This window comes from Cygnus olor, chromosome 11 (assembly GCF_009769625.2).
Source record: "Cygnus olor isolate bCygOlo1 chromosome 11, bCygOlo1.pri.v2, whole genome shotgun sequence".
In the NCBI taxonomy this organism is placed as follows: domain Eukaryota; kingdom Metazoa; phylum Chordata; class Aves; order Anseriformes; family Anatidae; genus Cygnus; species Cygnus olor.
The window spans coordinates 14,772,673-14,785,374 of NC_049179.1; the positions used below are offsets into that span (position 1 = coordinate 14,772,673).

At 39.2% G+C, this 12,702-nt stretch overlaps 1 protein-coding gene across 2 annotated transcripts in view; it reads right to left on the reverse strand.

Moving 5' to 3' along the window:
* The window catches only part of AGBL1 (AGBL carboxypeptidase 1), a 289,216-nt gene that overhangs the window by 222,205 nt on the left and 54,309 nt on the right, over nt 1–12,702 (reverse strand). For both annotated transcript variants that reach the window (XM_040570157.1, XM_040570156.1), the window contains exons 8-14: nt 9,303–9,468; nt 8,255–8,328; nt 5,429–5,545; nt 3,842–4,443; nt 2,115–2,198; nt 1,070–1,156; nt 553–701 (exon numbers count right to left, since the gene is read on the reverse strand). In XM_040570157.1, coding sequence (XP_040426091.1) covers nt 553–701; nt 1,070–1,156; nt 2,115–2,198; nt 3,842–4,443; nt 5,429–5,545; nt 8,255–8,328; nt 9,303–9,468 — 1,279 coding nt within the window. The remainder of the gene's footprint in view (nt 1–552; nt 702–1,069; nt 1,157–2,114; nt 2,199–3,841; nt 4,444–5,428; nt 5,546–8,254; nt 8,329–9,302; nt 9,469–12,702) is intronic.

Here is a 12,702-nt window from a genome sequence, read left to right on the forward strand (position 1 = left end):
GATTTGTCCTGCCTATTTCTAAGCAATGCTACCTTTCTCCTTAACTATGGACTATGACAGGAGCTCAAAGACAGCAAGTTATTGATTTTTTATTTATTTTTTAAATCAGCAGAGGTTTTATTATGTTGGAAGACAGAGGTGTCTTTCTGGATAAACCCAAGGAATCATGGATATTTAAGCATTACCCACATTTACTTAAATCTTAGAAGAGCTCTCCAGTCCTATTCTGCTCATTTAATCTCAGCAGATCCTCCTTCTCTCCTCTCCCAAACCCAGTGCCATTCCTTCTCGGTTCTGGTCACTAATCACAGAACAATGAATATTTTTTCCACAAATCCTCTCTCAATACTCAGTTCACTTCTCAGTCCTCTTGAGGATAGAGAAAGGTCCTTTGTCAAATGTAAAATAACTCTTTCAGTGGATTTCAGGGCAAGTAAAATGAAACTTAAAGTCTCCCTTTTACTTGTAGACATGGAAATTTTGAAACCTTTACAGCATGAAAAAGATATTAATGTGAACAGAAGAGTATCCCAATTCCCCAAAGACTCATACCATAATTAAACTGGCTATTGAACTTCTCACAGTTGATAATGTTGAAGCGATAGGGAACAGCTAATTTCATGTCACGGACTTCAAAGTAGAACCACTGGTGATGCTGGTTGCTGTTCACATCTGCATTCATAATTAAGTCATACTCAAACCTGTTAAGGAAGACAAAGAAACAGTGTCCATGAACACTCAAATCTGCCACTGAACCTGCCAAGGAGAGCAGGCTGTACAAACAAACTCATTAATAACTTGTAAGAGTCAAAGAGCTCCATCAAACCAGCAGCACCCAAACACATCATGAAATATTCATCATATTTCAGTCACACAAAAACTTCCTGGGCTCTACTTTCTTACTTCTTTTTCTTTCAGAACATATAAGTATTGGCAGGTGTCATAACCTCTGCATCATAAAACTTACTTCCCTAGCTGATCCTTTCAGAACCCAACAAAACTCCAGCATTTCATGCTGCGGACACAGCAGAAAGGCTGGCTGGGACACAGCCACTGCAGGAGTACTTACTCACGCACTTGGATGGCTTTGCGAAGGTTTCCCGATTCAAACTTGGAGAAGAATGTCAGACAGCCTGGAGTGCCTGGGCTTGAGTGACTGTGGTAAATCAAAGCAAGGATACCTATAGCAGGTTGCTTCAAAGACAAGTCCTCCCCAGCACCCTTTGTATGCTAGTACAAGTAGTTGTAAGTTTTTGTTTGTTTGTTTTTAATAAGCAAGACCCTTAGAAGTAGCAAGAGATGAGCAAATCCATAATCTTTCCATTCAATGCAGCATCCTCTAATCTTGCTTAATAATTCTAAATCTCATCTCATTTTCCTTTCCCAATACTCACTTTTGTCCCAGTTCTTATTTACTTTCTTTATTCCAGTTACTTTCATGGCTGACTTACTCCCATTAGTTCATTAATTACACAAGGCAGCTCTATGCAAGCTTTCCATTTACTCTTCCCACATCTATATTGTTTCCTTCTCCTTAAGCTTGGAAACCCTTAAAATCATCTTGAACAACTTCACAATTCTGTTGTTCAGGGTTGAACACAACTCTGATGTACATTTTCAGAAGCCTTTAAATGTGCCACACCTTTCAGGGTACATCTACAGCCTATGACACTGGCAGTACAGATGCTCAAATGCACTCTCAGCAGAAAGTCTGTTCAGCCTATGTGTCGCTTCAGGGTGGGGATAGACTGTCTGGATTCATAGCTACACTTACAAGTGCTAACCTGTGTGTCTACTCTACATCAGCAAGTGCAATGCAGACATACCCAGGGGCACCATGCAGTCCCTTTGGTTTGTTGATTTTCTTATTCTGTCAAAAAAGTTTTGAGGCTCTCTCGGACCAATATACTGGACTTCCAAAATAAATCCTTTCCCCAGGGCCATGTACCAGGAACCTACTCTTCCAGTAGATGTTTCATGTTGGGCTTTACCTCCTAGGTCACTTCTTGTATACCTTTATCTGAAGTAAATCAAGTAAACCATGTACTGAGCTCCTTTCTTAACCCAGAACTGACTGTGCCCCTTAGCTGCAGCATTCGGTTTATGTTACCGACCTGGGCTCATCTAGATCATAAACAGTTCTGCCTATCACATCACATGGCCGGATTAAGCGGCGAACATCATCCAGTACTTTGTCCCTACAAAAAAAAAAAAAAAAAAAAAGAAAAAAGAAAAGAAAAAGAATTGTAAGGACACTGTGAGAAGTCTCAGTACATGGTAGTCTTCTAGAAGAAATATGAAGAGGCTTAGGAAGTTCTTTTGAAGGACTGGTAAGAAAGAGGATTTCCATGTGCTAATTCCAGGTGAACATCATCTGTATTTATTTAACCAAGAGAAAGCTCCTACTCCATTCCCAATACCACAAGTTTCCTTTTGGATTAAATGACTGATTCTGTACAAATTTTATTCTCTGCGGTATTCTGTCAAGTCTGATTTATCCCCAGTTCTTCCCAGTCAATCTCAATCTTCCAACTAGCCAGCCTTGCCCCATGAGAAAATACCTTCTGTAAACTGTAGACCTAGTAAGGCTGTCTCACCATGAATCTTGACTCCAAATGAGGCTAATTTCTACTCTTTATTAAACTGAGGTTCTCTGATTCCAAAAGAAGTTTAGATGTGAAATGCCAGAAGTACTTTCTGACCTTTGCAGCAATTATGTTATGCCTTGAAGCACGATATGATGATTTCTATTTTAGCTGTATGGTTACACATGTTATTATAAGCATAAAAACAAAGCTTTTAGAGCAACAGTGCAAGGAGATGGTAGAACGAATTTGCCTCTAAATAAGACTTTTAGATTTTATATTTTCGGCAGAAAGAATTCTCTCTCTAGAGGTCAGAAATTAGTAGTCTTCACAAATTTCATTTGGTTAGTGTTGATCAACTCTGAAGTTTAGCTCAGAGCCCTGATGTTCAGTCTCTGTTGTCTGGTAATAAATCCCTATGCTGCTAAAAAGAAATGTGAAGTCATTGCATGCAGCCACACATGGAACAGAAAGAAAAAAAAAAAAGAAAAAAAAACAGTTGTTATAAGAAGAATTTTCTTTCTCAGCACAGCTTCAAAACACAGCTTTCCCCTCCGTTGTAACCTGAAATGACATGAGAACAACAGAAACCTCTAGCAACGTGCCAGAGGGGAGACTTGTTTTCTTTCTTGCTGCATGTTGCATGCCATATATGTTGTCTTTTCCTAGAATTCTGAGCAGCAGGGAAGGAAAGCAACCCACTTGCCTTGTCCCGGCTGCTGCTCTCTGGCTCACGGAGGACTTTCCAGAACAGTGGTTGCTTATACCCTTCACCACAAACAGGTGCATGTGCAAGAAGAGGAGAAGCAGCTTCTGGAGGACCCCATGAAGCAAGCAGAGAGCAAGAGACTCAGCAAGGAGGGACACAGAAGCAGAAGGGTTGACAGGAAGATTCCCAACAATAACCTGACACAGACACACAGGTCTAAGGTGACAGAAAGGATTTTTCCTCAAAGAACAAGAGGGAACCTTTTGTTGCATGCACTAAAGGTGTCTGGATTAGAAGACTGAAGGTTAAAAAAATAATAATAATTTAAAAAAAAGTATCCTGAAAGGACAGTCTTCTGTCTTTCCAAAGTGAACTTTTTCTTATTTGTGGGAAACAAATTTCCTTTCTTCAAGAATAAAACCTAAATGAAAGCATCCTGCTCTGTGGCCTATCTCCTTGTGGCAAATGGTCCAAAACTTGTTCTATAACTTCCTAAGAAATTCAGAAATGTGACAGTCAAAACCTAATTATATTAAAGCACAATCACCTTTGAACCCCATACTGCCGCTCCAACATGGGCTTGCCACAAGGCAGTGGCTGGTGACCCCAGAAATCAGGGAATGCCAAGTCTTTGTAGGCTGGTATGGACTTGATACATTTTGCCCTGGCTACATAGAAGTGAGGGTTATGGAATGGGATGTTCTCTTGGTGCTCCTCCAGAAGGTTTGTCACTATGTCTGAGGTCTCCAGTCTCTCTCCAGAACTAGGATCAGTTGAAGCCTCACATTCAGGATTAAATATTTTTTTGTACCAAGCATCCTCTTTTGGGAGAGGACGCAGAGTAAACACATGACTCTTGGCTGGATTTTCCTTTTCACAGGAGCCTGTATTTTGGACTGTTTCTATACCGTCTCTCTCTTCATCAATTATATCCCGTCTGCATTTCTCTTTCTTTGTCCAGGTCTGCAGTGAAACTTTGAAATTCTTCTCTCCTGGATCTGGTCCTGCCTCTGTGGCGCTTTGGTTCCTCCATCTGTAGTTTGGATGTTTCACAGAATTGTCACTTAGAATGAAACGAGAAGGAGTGGAGGGAAGATTCTCAGTCCTGTCCTCCAAGCTCTTGTCTTCTTCAGACTCTGATTCAAGCTCCTTTAAATTTAAAAAGCAGAAGAAATTAAAAGAAACTAAAGACAGATTGTTCCTCCTTCCAGAGGAATCATTTCAAGGAAGAAAGAAAATACTTACAAATCTCCCAGAACTGTACTTATCCAATAAGACATCCAAAGTAAACTCAGCCCATGGACCACCTGCCAGAATTTCTCTATCCACAAAGCTGTATCAGCAGTAGTTCTCAGAATATAAGGAGGATCGGACTGAGTCATCTAGATGAGTCATCTCCAAACAAAACCAATTGTTCTAACAAATTAGGGAAGATAATTCACAAAAGGCTGCCTTCTTACAGCAGGCTAAAGGAGGTTAATCTGTCATGCAAAACTCCACCCCTGCCTTTACGCAAGAGTATAATTTAAACCTATTTAGTTACTTATGGTCATAATAAATGTAACAGCATCATATGTATAGGTTATACATTAAGACAATGGTCCTTTCCAGATTCAATTTGAATCATAGCTTTGAGCTCTCCTAAATTCTCTGAGACTTTTAACAAATGCAACACCCTTCTTCATTTCTTGTCCCAAACTGCAATAGAGCAATGATTTGAACTGTGCATTTCACTCAGTGGCAATGCAATCTTCTCCATCACTTCCTTCAAACCGCTAGCTGACAGCGTTTATTTTCCACATCTCATTCTGATCTTGATATTGCTGCTGAAACTGCCAGCAAAGATACAAATTATTATCTGACAGATTTCTCATGTGGCAATTGATTCAGTAGCACTTAGTTAATCCATATCCAGCCAAATGTGCGCTAAACAACATCACTCCCTTTCTATCGGTCTTGATTGAGGCCAATAAGCTGCAACAAAAAGTCTTTTTTTTTTGTGCCTCCAGTCCCATGAGACACCTAGGTTTCCTTTTGCAATAGTCTTCTGGTTCTCTCTTGTCGTTACTCCCTTTCAAGTATTTCTTAACCTCTTGAGTATTCAAAAGTAAAGGAAGGCATGCTGTAATTGTACCTGAAAATTATGGAAAAGTTCTAGGCACATTGCTTCATATTGTCCAAGCTCTTCCTCTGGCCGGTCAAGTACTGGCCTTGACCTCAATTTGTTAACATCTGTCTCCAAGTCATAATCCTATAAAAACAGAATTTAAAAAGTACATATATTGAACATGTCCCACAAAATGACTGCAAAAGTATTATTCTGCATAACATTCTCTGTTTCTAATGACATCGTATGTTTTACAACCATTCCTCCCATACTCATGAAGGTTGTTGAAGTCAATTCATGGAATGGAAAATAGAGGCAAAAGAGGAGAGGCTAGATGGTGAAAAAGAGGAATTTGATGCTTTAATATTCAAGTACCTACCTAGAAGTAGTGTTAAAAACCCAAAAACTTAGTTTCCAAAAAGTATGTAAGACCCACTCACTGAAACTTGAACCTATTTACAAGCAGCTCAGCTTGACAGGTTCCAAAATAAGAGACACCAACTGCCACTAATTCTTTTCAAGCATATCAACCATTCTCTTTATGTCGTGAAAACCAAGTATATTATTCCAGAGATAACTGGTAATATTTTTATTCAAAGAAATGATAATTTAAAAAAATATCTATTTACCAAGAAAATTACCAAAATATATCAAAGGAAAAAAATGGCCTCCCAGGCTACTTCTACCTTTGATTTAGATAACCAAATGGTGTCTCTGAGCATCTACTGATCAAACAGAAAGGCCCACCTCAGTATCACTGAGCTTGCAGGAACCAATTGCTCATATTTTATGTTTCCGTCTCAATTCTGTTAATAACAATCTTTAAAACTCTTGCCCAATCCATCTTCTATACTCTCCATCTTTTTTTTTTTTTTATATATATGAAAAAACACTTTTAGATATTATCAGTGAAGCAGGGATAAGAATTGTATCTGAAACTTTCACATTCAAAAGTAACTGTAGAGGATCAAATTGATGTGCAAGCCCCTCCATATCAGATTCCAGAACCAAAAAGAAGCTGTGCCAAGCATTCCATCATTGCATAAGTAACCAGGAAAAGATGAGGCAAGAATGAAAGATGGACACATGATGTTATCGAATGGTCATTACAATACAGGATTATTTTAATAATTCAGCATGCATTCGTAAGTGTGCACCACCAAATGCTAGCAAAGAACTTATTCACTCCTGATAGTTTCTGAACAGTTTCTAAACAGTTTCTGAAGCTGTTATCAGATTTATTTTTTCCCCTGAATGCAAAAATGTCTATGGTGTTTCAAACCCTGAGCCACAGCTGTACTCAGAGCAGTTTGAACTGTTTTTTGGGCATAGTTGAAAGGGCAGTGAGAGCCTCTAAGCATCTCAGGTCAAAGTACACGAGGTCAATTCAAAAGGATTTACCATCAACAACATAATGCAGAAAAAACTTCAAACTTGATGTAGATCTGTTTTTGAGGTGGTAATTTTGATTTTTGTGGAATTGTATGAACAATCACTGCTGGAAGTGTAGAGCCAAGTTTGTTTGTTTGGTATTATCCAGTATGCGTGGCTAGCTACAGACATGTTTGTAAGCCATCTTAGTACCAGGAAATGCTGTGCAAATGATATCTCATACAAAAAAGTGATCTGAAAGTTCATTATTCATTCCCTTCTTGTTTTCGTTTAGAAAGATTTGTCATGGGAGATGTATGACCAGCACACCCAACAAATAGTACTTAAAACTCATTCAGAGTCAACTTAGGCAAAAACAAACAAAACACTGCTCACTTCTACTCAGTAAATCCTTGTGAATAATGAAACAGAAGAGAGGCATATAGGCTCTGTTTCTGAATGAATAACTAATTAAAGGAGGAGATAAATTCACAGTAAACCTTATTCCTAATGAGCATCTTGACAAGCTCTAATATCTATCTGTTATCTATGGATAACAGACAGGAAAGTTAGGACACTATGGTGTGAACTAGTGGTATTGTTTTATTTTGTTTCTGTTTTTACTTTTCTCAGTGGGTGACATATCAGTTTAATACTTGAAGAGAAAAAGAGGGCAACTAATGATACAGCTCTTCCGCAGAAGTCTCAATCACATCTAATTAGACTTCATTTCATTTGCAACTTCATTTCTTTTGTTTTCCTTCCCCAAACACTTTCTGTGGACAAGACTTACTAGCAGCATTCACTAATTCACATTTGTGTATGAGCTTGTATGTATCTTCAGAACAAAAGTTTGTACTCATCCTCAGCCGATGGTGGTTTTTTGTTGTTGTTGTTTTTGCCAGTTAGACCATGTCAGAGAGCGCAAAGGGAGAAATAAGTATTGAATATTTCATTTTATTATTTGTTTTTGTGCAGCAGCAAATAAAGAAGGAATCTAAGTTCAAATGCCCCAGGTGTGGCCTAAAACATTTAACCTTTTTCCTAGGATAGGTGAATACAACAAAAATGCTCTGATATGGGAAGAAAATGAAGGTTAGTCTTTCCTGGGTGATAATTCATTTATCCTCTACTGAGGATGATTTACACTTAGAGAAATCAAAGATCACTCATTTATGCCTGACTGTGCATGTGATACTAACAGTCACTGGGCAGTCTCAGGAACAGAGAAGTCACCAAACCTGTACCTGGGGTCACAAGCTTGACAATTAATACAATAAACATGGGGGGCTCTTCAGTGAAAGGCAGTCCTTTCTCTTCTTTCAAGTATTCTTCTTTTATTATTCATATAGTGTACTTATGAGACTACATACATATCTACATTCTCTGCTTATATGGTTTATCAGAATATCAAAATAGACAATGAAATGTTTTATTTTGCAGTATATGGATGATAAAGGAAATTGTTGTTTATATACCTACTTCCTCCTTACTCTCCACGTCGCCTTTATCCAGGTCTTTTTCTACCTCTTCCTCTCCATCACTTTCATAGTCGTCTGCAGAAGCAAAAAAGAGGTAGAGCCAAAAGGGTTCAATCTAATATCCCTCTCAGGCCCTCCAGAGAAATATGAGCAGTCTCTCACATGCGTGGCTCACAAGCCTTCCAACTATAACCCATCACAACCCTGATTAAAGCAGATCCTATTTGTTAATCTAGTATAAATGAATTTGGCACTAAATCTCCCTGTTTTTAAAGCTCTGTTCTCTTGGAATCAAGCACTGCCTTTCAAAACCATGAAAATATCACCACGATATGGATCCAATTCATATTACAAAGCAATAGAGATTTTCTGCTCGGCTGCAGTGATATTACAGGATGGTCTTAATCCATGTTATCTAGATTAGGGTGTTTTACTGTTATCATCATTATAGTATCTGAGCATCTTCCATGTGAAACTGAAAACAAAAGAGAAATTGCTTGTGTGTATCATGGAGTTTGCTGTCTCTGTTTCTTTGGAGTGGCTGTCCTGCCTGTGCCTGAGTTCTTATTTTCATCAAGTGCTGAAATATATCATTTACTCAAGCAATTTGCCTGCTATCTGCTTGTATTTTAGAAAGGAGAAAGGATCATACGTCCCACGATTCTTTACTGAAATAGTTGCAGGGCAGCATTATCCCCACAGTCATGCACAGGTAGTTTCTTCCCTCTCTGTTGTTGTTATGGAGCAATGGCATTTCCAGCCTCTGCCATACCCTATCTGTTCTGTTATTATTTTGGATCATAGAATAGTTTATTTTATTTCCCTTGGTCCTTTTAATCTTCTCTGATTTATTCTCCTAACAGAATCTCCAAGCCTCAAGAAGACGTGGAATTGGTTTCATCCCTGCTGAGCGCCACTGTAGGCCACCGGAATAATTTTAATTACAAAACTCAGGACTATGCTGCCAAGACTCCCTTCCTCAGATCCCACATTTAATTCTTATGTCATGCTCCTTTTCCTCTTACCAAACTCACCCTTCAGCAATTTACCTTCAAATCCCACACACGGAGGTTCAGTCTTGACATTCCCAGGAAGAGGGAAGGAATAGGAACTTCTTACTGACACCACAGGCAGAGGCTCCTTGGGATAGCACTTTCTTAGAATCTGAGTCACAGTGGTTACGATAGGATCCAGATTTTTGCAAGACAAACAGTCCTGTGAACCAAAGGAAAGCAATGTTAAGAACTGGTTGTTTCTTACTGTCGTCCTGCCTACTGCACATGATCTCCAAGAGACGTTCTTCTGATCGGAACATGCATTTGTGACACATTTTCATCTTCTTCTTATGTTATTTGTTTGTTTTTGTTGTTTTTTTGATTTTTTTTTTTTTTTTGAGGTTGGGGGAGGGCATGGAACCTTAGAACTGGTAGGTTCACTACTCAGAAAACCATTCATATTTCCCCCCAGTACAGCGCATCTATAGTATCTATACAGCCTCCATCAGATTGATGAGTCTATGCAGCATTCTTCTGAAATTCACAGCTTATACCATGCTTATGAGCATGCTGATATCTTTATCAAGTTGGAACTATGGCTTAGACCACCAGAACAGGAATGTAATTCAAACAGTATGAATGCGCTATAAGGCAAAAAAGAAATATTAATATAATAATTCTAATACCGTTTAAAAGTGTTCGCCTCCCTTCAGCACAGTTAAGTGGAACAGACAAAAGGGCAGAGTAGGCACTTTGGGCCACTGTATCACAGACCATAGTTAGGACACTGGCTAGAGAAGAAAAACTCAGCAGAGCAAGGAATGGGCCAGAAGAACAAAGTGCTTCTTAATAAGCAAGAACAGGAAAATTGCTGTGTTGATTCTATTATTTTTTTCTCCAGGATTTTATTCTGTTTTCTCATGTATGATTGAACAGCATTAAAAGATTCAGTGGGATTAACCAGGATTCCTGTAGGGAGACTAGAAAAATCATCTAAAGCTGACATGCTTACAAGACTCACTACAAGAATCTTAATACATATTTCTAGATCTCTAGCTGTTATGAACAAGGGTGAGAGAATAGACAATTTTGAAAGCATCTCCAATGAAAGTCCTATTGTGGCTAGAGAGAAAGACCAAGGACAAATGATTTCTACTTCCAGCTCTTCAATTTATTCACTCTTTCATATGGTGCTTGGGTGCCTTAGTTTGCTCATTATTGAGAGAAAGTTAAGAAAAGTTTGTCTGCACATGGGAACAGAATAAATCTTGACTATAGTTTACTATACTATATAGTTTACAAGCCATATCTTACTAACTAAAAATGTTCTGTTTTTACTAGAACACAAGACTGTAAATGACTGCCTTGGGCTAGCCATCTTTAGTTATTTCAAAGTGAATTGAGCTAGTCAAGAGCAAGACGTTCATATTGACAATGAATTTCCACATGTGGAGTTATTCAGGAATACTGTTTTGAAAGTCATTTTTCTTTATAGCAAATTAACTTACAAATGTAAACAAGCCTCCAGATACCTTACAGGGAATCTGTGGGGCTGCTTTCATTACTGATCATAAATTGCTCTGAGATTCCAAGATAACATGGTTTACGGGTGACTGCAAAGTGTTGCATCACTGTATTAGAAAGCATTTTTATTTTGACAACTGAGAAATAGAGAGGAGGTTGTTTTGTATGTGTGCAAACTGTCCCATTTACTTTGTAGTGGAATATTGTGAATAAGGAAACAGTGAATCCTTAGCTCTGAAACCTCATGTAAAGCTAACCTGAATTCACAAGATCTGCTTTTCAGCATCTGCAGTTAATCTTTCCACCTTTGAAGCTGTAATGTTCTTACCAAGATACTATGATATGTATGTGATATATATAAAAAAAAAAAAAAAAAAAAAAAAAAAGTCTTCAATATTACACTAAGTCAAAAGATATGATACCAGATGATACCAGGAATACAGAGGGGAGTATAGAGTAAAGAAGAACATGACTGACATCTTATATGGCTGCCAGACTCCTCCTGGTGCCTCGCATCTTGGAGAGACACTGTAAGACTGACAATACGCCAAAGATAAAAGGAGGGAAGGTTGAGCTTTGAATCTATTAACCTTGATAATTCCTCTTCCAAGATCAACCTATTAGCACACAGTAGAAAAGAGTAACTGGGGGCCCCTGAAGCTGTCATTTCCGCTCCACTTCTAACCTTGGGAAGGATTAGTGTTCTCAGTGTTCACTGGATACTTAGTATGTCATTTCCTGTTTATTCGCCCAATGTGACCCCATGTTTGCACTTTTTGTGGTGTTGCTCCTAGGCTGAGCTATCAGGAGGTGTTAGCTCAGAAAGGAACAAGGGCTGTAGAAAGCACTTGAGAGGGAATAAGCTGACATCTACCCTCAAGCGACCATTGCCATGCTCTGTCCATACTTCCCTCCCTCCGCATGCTCCCCCAGGCAGGGGTGTGTTCAGGGCACGTCCCCGATGCTGATTCCTCGTCCTGCAGTGCGGCAGGAGGGGACTGTGTCCCCATGCACCTGCATGGGTGTGCCCGCTGAGAGCTGCAGCCTGGGGTGCTGCCTAGGTGGGCCTTGGCGCAGCAAGGCATCCCTGTGGGGGCAGCTCACAGGTGAGCTGAAAGCTGAGCTTGTGGTGGCATTCAGGCTTTCATTAAGGAGTTTTGTACCTATTTAAGAAATATAAGCGGGAGCGCGTTACTGATTATTTTAAGAACCTATGCAAATTTATTGATTTGCACTAGGAAAAGCTTGCTGTGGTGTAAATTACTACTGAAGTTTTTGCAGACCAGGGATTCTCCATAAAAAGAGTCTGTACTCCCTGCAAGCTCTGCTGACTGTGGTCACCTGAAGGGAAGGTGGGAAGAAAAGCCTGCCATCCTATCGTCTACTGCTGGTAAGAAGTATCTTTTGTCACAGGAGAATAGTTCTCAATAGCGATAAAAACAGTGGAAGAGGAGATACACAGGATATGAAGGCAATGAATTTTCTAGAGAAGGGGACAGGTTTTCATCCTGTATGTGATGGTTCTGAAAGGAGATAATACACTGGCCATTGAGAATAACAATGAAAACACCCCTTGTGGAATCACATGGGTCAAGAACTAAAGGATTCTCTGTGCAGGACTTCTCCAAAGGAGGCTAAGAAAGTAAGCTCAGGACTATATCATCTTTCCTTACGGACCTACAATGTCTTTCCCAAGATTAAAATTGGGCCTCTGTAAAAGCAGTTCATGCATTTTTGAAGTTTAACAGTTGGACTTGATGATCTTAGGAGTCTTCTCCAACCTAAATGATTCTATGTACATCATTAACAAGAGTCTGACTAAATCAACACTCCTTCATGGAAAAAGTGATTCAGTGCAGTTATCCATCTGAATACCCAGAAAGAACCATGTCACAAAACCCCTCAAAAACTCTTCTGTGGAGACTGCACT